Source organism: Apteryx rowi, unplaced genomic scaffold (assembly GCF_003343035.1).
Source record: "Apteryx rowi isolate R43461 unplaced genomic scaffold, aptRow1 scaffold_68, whole genome shotgun sequence".
Lineage (NCBI taxonomy): Eukaryota > Metazoa > Chordata > Aves > Apterygiformes > Apterygidae > Apteryx > Apteryx rowi.
In genome coordinates this window covers 2978796-2990103 of record NW_020450960.1, presented here as the reverse complement: position 1 = coordinate 2990103, position 11308 = coordinate 2978796, and the positions used below count along the sequence as shown (strand labels likewise).

At 70.2% G+C, this 11308-nt stretch overlaps 2 protein-coding genes across 2 annotated transcripts in view; both read left to right on the top strand.

The window, feature by feature from the left end:
* Positions 1-912: 912 nt before the first annotated feature.
* Positions 913-2090, top strand: FAM167B (family with sequence similarity 167 member B). Its single transcript, XM_026086039.1, has 2 exons — positions 913-1212; positions 1682-2090. Exons 1-2 carry the CDS (start codon positions 913-915, stop codon positions 1943-1945), a joined length of 564 nt encoding a protein of 187 aa, XP_025941824.1. The 3' UTR covers positions 1946-2090.
* A 1391-nt stretch (positions 2091-3481) lies between these two features.
* Positions 3482-11308, top strand: part of LCK (LCK proto-oncogene, Src family tyrosine kinase) — a 9314-nt gene continuing 1487 nt past the window's right edge. The window contains exons 1-12 of the mRNA XM_026086085.1: positions 3482-3645; positions 6520-6626; positions 6716-6797; positions 6885-6975; positions 7101-7199; positions 7347-7450; positions 7560-7709; positions 8198-8350; positions 9356-9535; positions 10515-10591; positions 10720-10873; positions 11068-11267. Coding sequence (XP_025941870.1) covers positions 6525-6626; positions 6716-6797; positions 6885-6975; positions 7101-7199; positions 7347-7450; positions 7560-7709; positions 8198-8350; positions 9356-9535; positions 10515-10591; positions 10720-10873; positions 11068-11267 — 1392 coding nt within the window. The 5' untranslated portion in view covers positions 3482-3645; positions 6520-6524. The remainder of the gene's footprint in view (positions 3646-6519; positions 6627-6715; positions 6798-6884; positions 6976-7100; positions 7200-7346; positions 7451-7559; positions 7710-8197; positions 8351-9355; positions 9536-10514; positions 10592-10719; positions 10874-11067; positions 11268-11308) is intronic.

Below are 11308 nucleotides of genomic sequence, written 5' to 3'. Positions count from 1 at the left end.
CTGCCCTCGTTCCTGCAGGTCCCCGCGGCGGGTGCTGCGCGGCGGCGGGTGCCGGCACCCATGGACCCCGCAGGGAGCGTTCCCGGGGCTCCCGGGGCCGGGACGAGCGGGCTGCGGAGGGGGCCCGGCCCGCGGGGCTCCTGGGGCCGCTGCTCCCTCCAGCGCTGGCAGGTTCCACCTTAACGGCGGCGCAGCTGCGAGCAGCAGCTCGAGGGCTGCAGCGACCTGGCCGTGCACAGCTGGCTGCACAGCTGGCACCGGGGCCACCCAAAGCCCTCCGGGGAGGGCCCAGCAGCACCCCAGGGTGCAGACCCGGGGTCCCGGGCTGTCGTGAGCATCCCCCTCCCACGTGGCGCCGAGCCGAGCCCCGAGAGCGGAGCCCGGCGCTGCAGGACCGAGCCGAGGCAGCAGCCTGTTTTCTTCCTTTCCCCCCCTTTTTTTTTTTTTTGCTCTGCTCCGCAGCAGCCCCGAGTCGCAGCGACCTTGCAGCCCTCCCTCGCTCCCGGCCCCGGCGGGAAGTCGGTGTCAGCCCTGTGCCGATAATAGCGCGGGAGGGCAGGAGCGCCCAAGGATAAATCATTCACACTCCTGCTGGCCTCTCTGTCCTCATTAAAGCTTCCTCCGGAGAGCGGGGAGTCTCCTCCCAGCTGGAGACAATAACACTAAAAAAGAAACAGAGCTAAAAAAAAACACAACAACCCTTCGCAATCCTCTGGATAAGTAAAGTTCCTGCTCGTTATAATTATCACCGATGTCCCCAACCTTTATTGTTCTAGGGATAAATAAATAGCCGCGGCTCACGCACAGCTGGGGCAAACGGCTTCTAGCAGCTAGTGCTTCTTGCTCCGCTGTTTGCACGGGGGCTTTTGGGGGGGGAGGGGGGGACGGCAGCGTTTGCAGCGGCGTGCCAGGATGCCCTTCGGCCACCTGAAGTTCAAGGAGCTGGGTGAGGAGGAGCCCGGCTCGGACGAGGAGAGCCTGGACAGCGTGAAGGCGCTGGCGGCCAAGCTGAAGCTGCAGACGCGGCGGCCGTCCTACCTGGAGTGGAAGGCGCGGGTGCAGGGGCAGCCCTGGCAGAGCAGGGTGTCCGAGGGGGCTGGGGGCGTGCGGGGGGCAGAACGGGCCCCCACGCGCCCCGAGGAGCTGCCAGCTGGTGGCCTCTGCGGCTTTGCCTCCATGGAGGAGGCTCTGGAGTGGCTCAGGACGGAGCTGGTGAGTAGCCGCTGCCAGGAGTGCGGCCCCTCAGGGGTCCCGAGGGACGGGGAAGGGCTTGGGGTGGCCGCGGGGCTCCTCTGCGCTGGGGGCACGGGGATGTGCGGGGCGCAGGGTGCTCCAGCGTGGCCGGGCGTGGGGATTTGTTCAAGGCGTGCATGGCTCTGCGGTGCCATGGCCCTGCCGGTCTCCCCTGCGCGGCGCCGTGGATGGGGGCTTGGGGTCTGCCCGCCTCTGCACATCACCCCCTCCGCTCTGCTCCGCTGGTGGCACGGCCATGGCATCAGCGTGGCACGGCCGCGCTGGCTTCTGCAGCAGGTGGCACAGGCGGCAACAGCTGTGCAGGGGCCCCGTGCCGGTCCCGGGGACACGTGTGCATGTGTGTGCATGCATGGTGCATGGGCCCCGTGCCAGTCCTGGGGACACGTGTGCACGCGTGGTGCCCTGACGGCCCGCTCTTGCCCCGCAGCGGGAGATGCAGGCGGCTGACCAGCTCCTGGCGCGGCAGCTGATGCGCCTGCGGGGGCGGCTGCACCGGCTCAAGGTGGAGCAGGCCTGCCACCGGCACAAGGAGATGCTGGACGACGCCACCTTCGGCCTCGAGGGCTGCGAGGAGGACTCGGACCTGCTCTGCAACGTGCCGCCCAAGGCCGCCTTCCTGCTCTCCATGCCGCTCAAGCACATCGGCGTCACCCGCATGAACATCAACTCCCGCCGCTTCTCCCTGTGCTGAGCGCTCCGGGTGGGCACCGCTGCCGTCCCGCTCCCTCTGCCCGCCTGGTGCCTCCAGACCCAGCGGGGGCCACAGATGGGGGGGAGCCATGGTGGAAAATGTGGGAAGCAACCCTCCGAGAAGGAATAAATGGAGCCGATGGCCAGAGGGGACGTTACGTGTCTTGTGCACCTGGCGCGTCGCCCTGCGGGGTGGTCCCGGGCTCTGTGCCGCGCGGGGGCAGGCGCCCTCTCCGCTTCGGGGGCTTCGTTTCCCGCATCCTCCTCAGGCCCCCTCGGTGCCAGGGGGGGCTGCACCATTGCAGGAAATGCCCCTTTCCCGATGGGTCCCGCTTGGCTGGAGCTGGGGGCTGAGGGCGGGAGACACCAGGGGCTGAGTGGCCCCAGTGCTGGCCCCAGCCCTGGCCTTGCCTGCTCCTTGCTCCCCCCCTCCGTTAACCCCAAAACCGCAGCCAGAGCCGCTGCCCRTCACTGGGGCTGCCGTTTTCCCGGGATGCTTTTGGCAAGTGGCACCGGGGAGGCCGTGGCTGCCGTCTCCCTCTCCCGGGACGAGGGCTCGCAGCGCTTCCGTGGGCGCCGGGGGCTTGCAGCGCTCCCGCGGGGCTGGGTGGGCGCCCCGGGGCAGGAAGCAATGCCGAAACCACGTGCGGGCTGAGCCGGAGGCGCTGCGCCRCGGGGGAGCCGCGAGGGTGAGAGCCCCCAGCCCCGGCTCTTCCGTCCCCCTCCTCTTTCCTGTGGCCTCTCGCCAGCCCTGGGAACCAGCCCCGCCGGGGGGGGTGCTGCCAGCCGCCGCCGAGCCCCCCCGGCCCCCCCGGCGCGGGCCGGGCTTCCTGCCCCTGCCAGCGCGGCAGCCTGCAGCTACCTGCGGCTTCGCCTCCGAGCGCGGAAGCCAAGACAATAGCTTTGTGGTCGCTCTGCTCCGCTCCCCCCGAAAACCCGGGGCGGGCGAGGTGGCACGGCGGTGCGCGCACGGCCGCCCGAGCCCCCACCACTGCCGCTGCCGGGCCCCCTGCCCTGGCCCCCTGCCCTGGCCCCCATCCCTGCAGCCGAGTCGGTGGCCACGTGCAGGGCGACTCGCGCCGTCCGCCCCAGGGAGGGCACCGGGGGGGGCGCGATAAAATCCTGCCCGGCCTCTTGCAGCATCGTGCGAGACCCTGCTCCCGCTCCAGCCGGGGTCCCGGCGGGGTGGCCGACGGCGGGGGTGACGCTGCCTGCTCCGGTGCAGCCCGTCCCCCTGCACTGCCGTCACTCGGGGGTCGGAGCAACCCCGAATCGCCCGGCGCGCGTCGCTCCCTGCCCAGTCGCGGGGCGATGGGGACCCATGTTTATTCTTTCCCCTCTTGGGCTGCCCCGTCGGGGCGGCCGGGCTGGGTCCCCGGGGCGAGCGCGGGGCGCCCGGTGCCCGCAGCAGCCGGGCCGGGATGGCAGGAAGCCCCGGGGTTTGTCGCTGGCGTTTGTGGTCGGGCGCGAGCTGCGCCCCAGCTTCTCTAGCGTCTGCTCGCGAGGCAGGAAACCGGCGAAGGCGGCGAGCGAGCGCGAGCGGCGGCGGCGGCGGCGAGCGCGCACCCGGGCTCTCGCCTCCTCGCCCGGCCGGGTYGCGCCGGGGATGGCGAGCAGGACGTGACCGGCGACGGCGCCTCCGCTCCCGCTGCCGGGCCATGGGAATCTGAGTGTGGCCGTTTCCCATCTCGCCACCAACAGGTAACGTGGAGCCGGGGCGCCGCGGCGGGCCGCGGGTGCTGCGCCACCCGGATGGGACCCCGCGGGCGCTGCCGCAGCCCGGCCGGGCTGGGGGGCCCTTTGCATCCCCAAAGTCACCCCGGAGGGATGGGGATGGCGTGGGAGCRGTGCCTGGGAGGGAGCTGGCCGGTGCTGCTGCTCGGGCTCGCTGCCGGCACGCGGCCTCGGGGGCAGATGGGGATTCGGGTTGTGTTGGGGCCGAGGAGAGCCTGTTCCCGGCGCTTGGGGCCGGCCCCAAGCCCCCTTCCAAGGGCAAAGCCGGGTGCCGGGTCCCAGCTCCCTGTTGTGGGCAGCAGGGACTAGGGACAGGCTGGGTCTCGGTGCCCATCGCCCGGTTAAACYCGGCTGGTTTTAGACTCTGATGAGTGACTGTTTTAGCCGTTTTCTCCCTGCAAACGTCTCCGTGCCGCAGTGGCAGGAAGGGGCAGGTGCTCGGGGCGCTGGCGGCTCTGCAAGGCTYGGCCGCGCTGGCGCGGGGCCGTCGGCACCCATGGGTGCTGGGGCCGCGGCAGCCCCTCTTGGGGCTGAGCCGTGTGGCCGCCCGCAGTCAGTCCTGCGGGCAGCGCCAGGCGCAGGGTTTCCTGCGGCGAGCGGCTTCGTGGCTGCCACCGCGAGACCTCGATGACCCGAGCYGGTGTGGGGGCCGCCGGGGCACCCCAGGGCCCCTTGGAGAGCGGAGGGAGGGGATCAGCCCGGCGCTCAGCCCTCTCCAGGCTTCACGCTCAGCCCCGCGCGTGCTTGCGCATGAACCAGCCCAGGCCTGGCCGAAAAAGTGCGTGCACAGAAACACGGCATCCGGGCCGGCACGCAGCAGCTCCTCCGGAAACAGTTGCGTGTACGTGGACACGCTCACGAGCAAATCCAGGGAGCAGCACCTGCATGCACACGCATGGGCACACGCACAGGCACGCGCATGCACACGCATGCACACGCAGGTACCTGCACGCACGCGGGCACCGCGGGCYGCCAGGCGCAGCCCCGCACCTTGGGGCCGGGCACCGGCGCAGGGCGAGGGCGCCTACACATGTTACTCGCCCGCAGCCTTGGCATGAGAAATTCGGTTACGCAGATGCAGTCACAAAACCCGACTTCAAACGCCCCGCGCCACAGCTCGCCCCTCATGCCGAGCAGGTGAAACGGTTGCTCGGTGGAAATTGCGCTGTGGCTTGAGTACACAAAAAAGAAAAAACTGTGCGCAGTACCAGCACCTCCCTCCCTCCCTTCCCCGGCTTCTTGCAGAAAGGAAAAAACACCCCTCGGCCCTGTCGCCTTCGAGCGCGTTAGTGCTCCGAGCTCGGGTTTGGGAGGCCGGACGGCTTCTCCTCGGCCGGGCCGGGGTTTCGCCCTGGTTTGGTTGCCCGTGGCCGGCGCCCTGCTGAGCAGCGCTGATGCCGCGCGGGCACCGCCGGCGCCTGCCCTCCTCGGGCCATCGAGCAACGCCAAGGAGCGTTTTCACGAGCAATACGTAGGTGTAGCCAGAAGTTGAGAGTAGCGGGGCGTTTTGGGGGGTTTCAGGCCCCGGGGCGGCGCTGCACGGYGCGGGGGGCTTGCTGGCCCGCCGGGGCAGCCCGTGCTGTGGGGCGGATGTCCCCCCGCCAGGACGGCCACGCCGAACCCGTTGCGCTTTGCCATCGCGGAGGCGAGGCAGGATGTTCGCCGTCTTCAAAAACGCCCCTGGCGCAGCCACCCCTGCGCAGGGAGGAGAAAACATGCAAAATGTCGAAAAACGCAGCCCGAGCCCTGGGCGCTGACGTGGCAGCGAGGCGGTGGCAGCGCTTCCCGGGAGCTTCCTCGCCGGCGGCGGGTGCTGGGGGGCCGGTGCCACCCCGGGGASCCCCCGGTTCCCACGCCCCGGCGGCTGCTGCCCCGCGCGGTTACGCACATGCAAGCAAAACAGCTCGAGGGCTGCGTCCCTCCGCCCCCCCCCCCAGCAGGTACTGGGGCGAAGCTAAATGGATGTTTTTGTAAAACCAGATGTGCATTTTTGAAGGGGAGGCCTCTCAGGAAGGAAAAAAATACGGCAAAGGTAGTGCCGGAATTAGCAGCCCTGGCAGCGCTGCTCCCTTTCCCAAGGGCTCAGCCGGGCGCCGGGCGCTTTCCGCCCCCTCCTGCGCTCCCGGCCCCGCGGCTGCTCGGGGGCGAGGGGGGTTTGGGTGAGGGCTCGGTGGGGACAGATGCTGGCGGTGCTGCTCCCCTCCCACCCCAGGAGCCCCGGCCGTGGGAGCCGTGCGGCCGCGCGAGGGTTTCCACCGCCGCGGTGCGGCTGGGTGCTCTCGCCCGCGCTGCAGCACGGGGACTCTGCGGAAGAGCCTTTTCCAGGGCCGCGGGCTGCCCTTTCCCGGGACTCGCCGCCGGCGCTCCCRGCTTCATGCCGCGCTCGGCTTTCGCGGGAAGGCACGAGCTTCCCGGGCGGCGCGCGGAGCCCCAGCGAAGGCAGCTGCCTCCAGGACTGCAGCCCAGCTGGAGCTGCTGGATGCTTGAGGTCGGGGGGTCCCCGCCGGCTCGGGGCGAGCTGCCGAGGACGAGGGGCCCCTGAGGAGCGAGCGGGGTGTAAAGCGCCTGCTCGTCCCCCGGCCCCGGGGCTGGGGCTGCCGAACGCCCGGGGGCGACGCCGTGGGTGCGCGGGGGAGAGCGCCAGCACTCACCCCCCCCTCAACTTGCCTCCGGGAGCCGCTTTTGAGGCCAAAGACCTTGTAAAACGCTTGATGCAACGCCATGCAAGGAATTCTTAATTGCTAACGGGCTACTAATGATAAAATGAAGGGGGGGGGCAGCGGGACGGACGCGGGCGCAGGGACGCCGCGGCTTCCCCTAGGGCCTCTCGCCCCGCTGCAGCCACCATGGGCTGCTGCTGCAGCTCGGACTACGACGAGGACTGGATCGAGAACATCGACATCTGCGAGCGCTGCAACTACCCCATCGACCCCGCCAGCAAGCGGCAGGTGAGGGGGGCGAGCGGGGGGCGAGCGGGGGGCGAGCGGGGGGCGAGCGGGGGGCACCGCCGCTCACGGGGCCCCTCGTTCCCGCGCAGAGGCTGATCCGCAACGGCTCCGAGGTGCGAGACCCGCTGGTGTCCTACGAGGCCACCTCGCCGCCCTGCTCCCCGCTGCAAGGTAAGGACCGGCCGTGGCGGGGGGTGGCCGCGGGACCCCCCCCCATTTCACTGCCTCCACCCTGCCCCTCCGCTTCCCCCCCCCCAGAAAAGCTGGTGGTGGCTCTGTACAACTACGAGCCCAACCACGACGGAGACCTGGGGCTGCAGAAGGGCGAGAAGCTCCGCATCCTCGAAGAGTAAGTGAGCACCGTCCCCGCTGGCGGCGTCCCCCTGCTCGCTGCCCGGCATCCCGGTGCCGCCAGGGAGGGCGGCAGCGGGGTCCCGGCGTCCCGGGGGGACTCACCTCGCCGTCTCCTTGCAGGACGGGCGAGTGGTGGAAGGCGCAGTCGCTCACCACCGGCCAGGAAGGCTTGATCCCCTACAACTTTGTGGCCATGGTCAACAGCCTGGAGCCGGAGCCGTGAGTAGGGGATYGGCTGCAGCCCGGGAAATGCCGGGTTGGGATGGCGATGTCTCCGGATGGGAGCCCGGGACTCGTCGTGCATCCCCGGTGCGCGGGCGGGCGAAGGGGGCCTGGACCCACCCTCACCTTCTGCCCTTGTCCCAGGTGGTTCTTCAAAAACCTCAGCAGGAAGGAYGCGGAGCGGCAGCTCCTGGCCTCGGGGAACACGCACGGCTCCTTCCTCATCCGCGAGAGCGAGACCTCCAAAGGTACCACGAAGCGGGACCCTCCGTCGTCCCTGGCCACGGGGACCCTGACCCTGGGACGGGCGTGAGGAGGGACCGGGCCCCTCRCCGACGCGCGGCCCCGTCCCCCCAGGCTCCTACTCGCTGTCGGTGAGGGACTTCGACCAGAACCAGGGCGAGACGGTGAAGCACTACAAGATCCGCAACATGGACAACGGCGGGTACTACATCTCCCCCCGCGTCACCTTCGGCAGCCTGCACGAGCTGGTGGAGTACTACACACGTACGCGCCGTCCGGGGCCGTGGGGTCCAGCCCCGCGGGGAGGGTGGGCACGGGGCTGYGGGACGCCACTCGCGCCCGGCGGGGTCCCAGCCCCTTCCCTGGGGACGGGACAGCAGGAGCCACCAGCGGTCCAGGGGCTGGTCTCGCCCGCAGGAGGAGGCTAGGATGGGATGGGATGGGTTGGGAAGGGATGGAATGGGATGGGATGCAATGGAATATGATGGGATGGGATGGCAGGGGCCACCAGTGGTCCAAGGGCTGGTCTCACCTCCAGGAGGAGGCTGGGATGGGATGCAATGGGATGGGATGGGATGGGAAGGGATGGAACATGATGGGATGGGACGGCAGGAGCAGGACACGCCGTTTGCTAYCTGCCCTTCCTCTCCCTTGGTGGAGCCGTGGCAGCAGCTTGCCCGGGGTCCCCTGTGCGGGGTCCACATGTCCCCCTGTGCCCTCCATGACGCCGGCTCTGCCCCCCCGCCCTGCAGGCAGCTCCGACGGGCTGTGCACCCGCCTCGGGCAGCCCTGCCGGACCCAGAAGCCGCAGAAGCCRTGGTGGCAGGATGAGTGGGAAGTGCCGCGGGAGTCGCTCAAGCTGGTGGAGAAGCTGGGAGCGGGGCAGTTTGGAGAAGTCTGGATGGGTGAGTCAGGGCGAAACCRGAGCGCTTCCTCCTGGACACGGGCACTGCCAGCCGGGCACCGCCGCGTCCTCGGGCCCGCGAGGAGCGAGAGCAGGAGCTAAAACCGGAGCTAGAGCAGCCCAGGGGCTGCTCTGCTTTGCCCTAGCAGGGGACGGGCTCAGGCTTCCCGGCTCCCCGTCCGGGGCTGCCCGGGACCCCCGCGCCCGCTGCCCGGCCGGACACCCGACGCCAGGACGGGTGAGCCGCTGGCAGGTTTTGGCAGCGGGCCACAAGCGTCGCGCGCGCCCCCCCCACGCGGGAAGCGGCTCCTGCTGTGGTCGCTGCTGCGACGGCTCAGAGCAGCCGGGGGCTCGGAGGCAGCGCGAAGCCACCGCGCGCGGCGGAGCTGCAAACGCGCCTCCGGCTCCCCGGCGGGGGGGGAGGCTGYGGCCGCCGCGCTCCCCGCCGTCCCCCCGCGTCGCACCGCGCCTGCCTTCGCTCCCACGGGTGCTGCAGCCCCCGAAGGGCCCCCCCGGGTGCCCGGCAGGAGACGGGCTGGGGCGGCTTTGCTATCCCAGCCCCGCTCCCCTACTCGTCCCTGCTGGGAGGCTGCAGCCTCGGCGAGCTAAAAGCCCGGCGCCAGCAGCTTCCTCTCCTCTTGCTGGCTAAAAGCCGCGTGTGAAATCTCTGCCTGCTGGCTCAAACGCAGCTGGGGATTTTACCGCGGGAGGCGGCAGCGCACAGCACGGAGCTGCGATCGTCCCCCCCACCTGGCTGCAAGAGATGCGGTCGCATGGTCCTCCAGGGATGGTGATCCCCAGCCGGGCACGGCRGGGCTTGAGCCCGTCTTTGCAGTCTCCATCATCTCTGAGATGATGGGACAGAGCTGCCCTTCGCGTGATCATCTCCAGCATCTCTGGCTTGTGCGGTTTCGGGCTGGGATGCTCCAGCTCGACAGACTCCTCCTGGCCGTGTCCCGCCGCGGGTCCCTCTGCCCCCGTCACGCGCTGCCCCGTCTCTCCGCAGGCTTCTACAACGGCCACACCAAGGTGGCCGTCAAAAGCCTGAAGCAGGGCAGCATGTCGCCCAGCGCCTTCCTGGCGGAGGCCAACCTCATGAAGAACCTGCAGCACCCGCGGCTGGTGCGGCTCTACGCCGTGGTGACGAAGGAGCCCATCTACATCATCACCGAGTACATGGAGAAAGGTGGGAGCGCGGGAGCCGCCGGACGCGGCCCGGCACGGTGGATACCGCTCGGCAGGGCCGTGCAGAACGGTGACGTGGAGCCGGCGGCGTCTGTGCCATGCGGGGCCGCTTGTCCCCCCACGTCTGGTGGCCGGCGAGGAAGCGTGCCGTGGTGGTCAGCTCCAGGTCTCCGAGGCTTGGGCTCCTGCYGCCGGCCGACCAGGCGTCACCCGTGCCGGCGGGATGGGGCATGGGACCCTGCGGTCCCGAGGGGACACAACGCCGGCCGCTTGCTCCGCACGGGGATGGGATGGTGGGGATGTGCCGGTAGGTGGCCAGGGTTTGGGAGGTGCTGGGGTGCTTCCCTGTCCCGTCCCTGTCCCCGGTGAGTGCAGACGCAGGAAACCCCACCCCGGCTCCCGGCTAGTGCCCGCTCGCGCCTGTCCGGCCTTGGCTGCTGCATCCGGGGCCGCCTTCGCCTGCCTTCGCCTCCTCGCGCCGATAACAGTCCGGCAGCGGATGAGGCTCCGGCGTTATTCCTGGCAGAGGGGAGGACCTCACGCACACGGCGGTCTCCCGCCCGCTCCGCTCCCCGCCTGCCCTTCCGGGCACTGCGAGCTTCCCAGCAGTGGTGTTGCAGAGGCCAGAGCCCGAGGGCAAGGACAGGCTCCTCTCCGGGTCCAGGGCTTCCTCTGGAAGCTGGCAGTCCTCCCGGAGGAAACGCGCCGGATCTGCCATGCATGGCTGCGACAACAGGTCCCCAGCCGGAGGCTGCCTGCGCGCTGCTGGCCCAGGGTCAGCCGGCCCGTCCCCAGCCCTGCGTCSCTGCAAGGACCACCGCGCTCCGGGAGCAGCTCCCTGCTCCCCGGGCACAGGGCATTTCCCGGCGCCGGGGGGTGACGCTGCAGGGCGCGGGGACGGCGCGGGTGCCGGGTCCTTCCCGTCAATGCACAGCCCCAGCAGCTGCTGGCGGGGCTGAGACCCGCCGGCTTCGTTGCAGGCAGCCTCGTGGACTTCCTCAAGACCTCGGAAGGAGTCAAGCTGACCGTCAACAAACTGCTGGACATGGCCGCGCAGGTGAGGGGGCACGGCGCCGCGGGGACGTCCCTGCTGCCGGCGGGTGGGAATGGGGGCCGGCGGCGGATCCGGGGCTGCCCCGCTCCCGCCGGCGGCGCCGAACCCCTCGCAACCGCTGTGCGCCGCAGATCGCCRAAGGCATGGCCTTCATCGAGGCCAAGAACTACATCCACCGCGACCTGCGGGCCGCCAACATCCTGGTGTCGGAAACCCTGTGCTGCAAAATCGCCGACTTCGGGCTGGCCCGCCTCATCGAGGACAACGAGTACACGGCTCGCGAGGGTGCGTCGGCCTGTCCCATCCCGTCCCATCCCGTCCCATCCCATGGGGCTCCTCCTGCCCCCTGGGCTGCATCGGTGGGACCCACCTGCCCACCCAGCCCCGCTTTCGGTGGGATCGCAGCCCTATCCGGCGGCGGCGCAGAGGGCTTGTTTCCAGCTCAGCCATAACGTTTTCTCCTCCCCTCTGTGTCGCAGGGGCTAAATTCCCCATTAAGTGGACGGCGCCGGAGGCTATTAATTACGGGACRTTCACTATTAAGTCRGACGTCTGGTCCTTCGGCATCCTGCTGACGGAGATCGTCACCTACGGCCGGATCCCGTATCCAGGTCAGGATTTCCCAGCAGCTGCGGCACTCGGCGGCGGGCACGCGCAGGCGCACACGGCCGCTGCTCCAGTGCCTACATGCGCTCCCGCACGCACGCACGTTCCCAGGCC

Bases quoted from the DNA above. Each gene is read 5' to 3' on its own strand.
- FAM167B (XM_026086039.1), top strand. From the start codon at position 913: ATGCCCTTCGGCCACCTGAAGTTCAAGGAGCTGGGTGAGGAGGAGCCC. The intron at 1,213-1,681 runs GTGAGTAGCCGC...CTTGCCCCGCAG, and splicing joins AGTGGCTCAGGACGGAGCTG to CGGGAGATGCAGGCGGCTGA.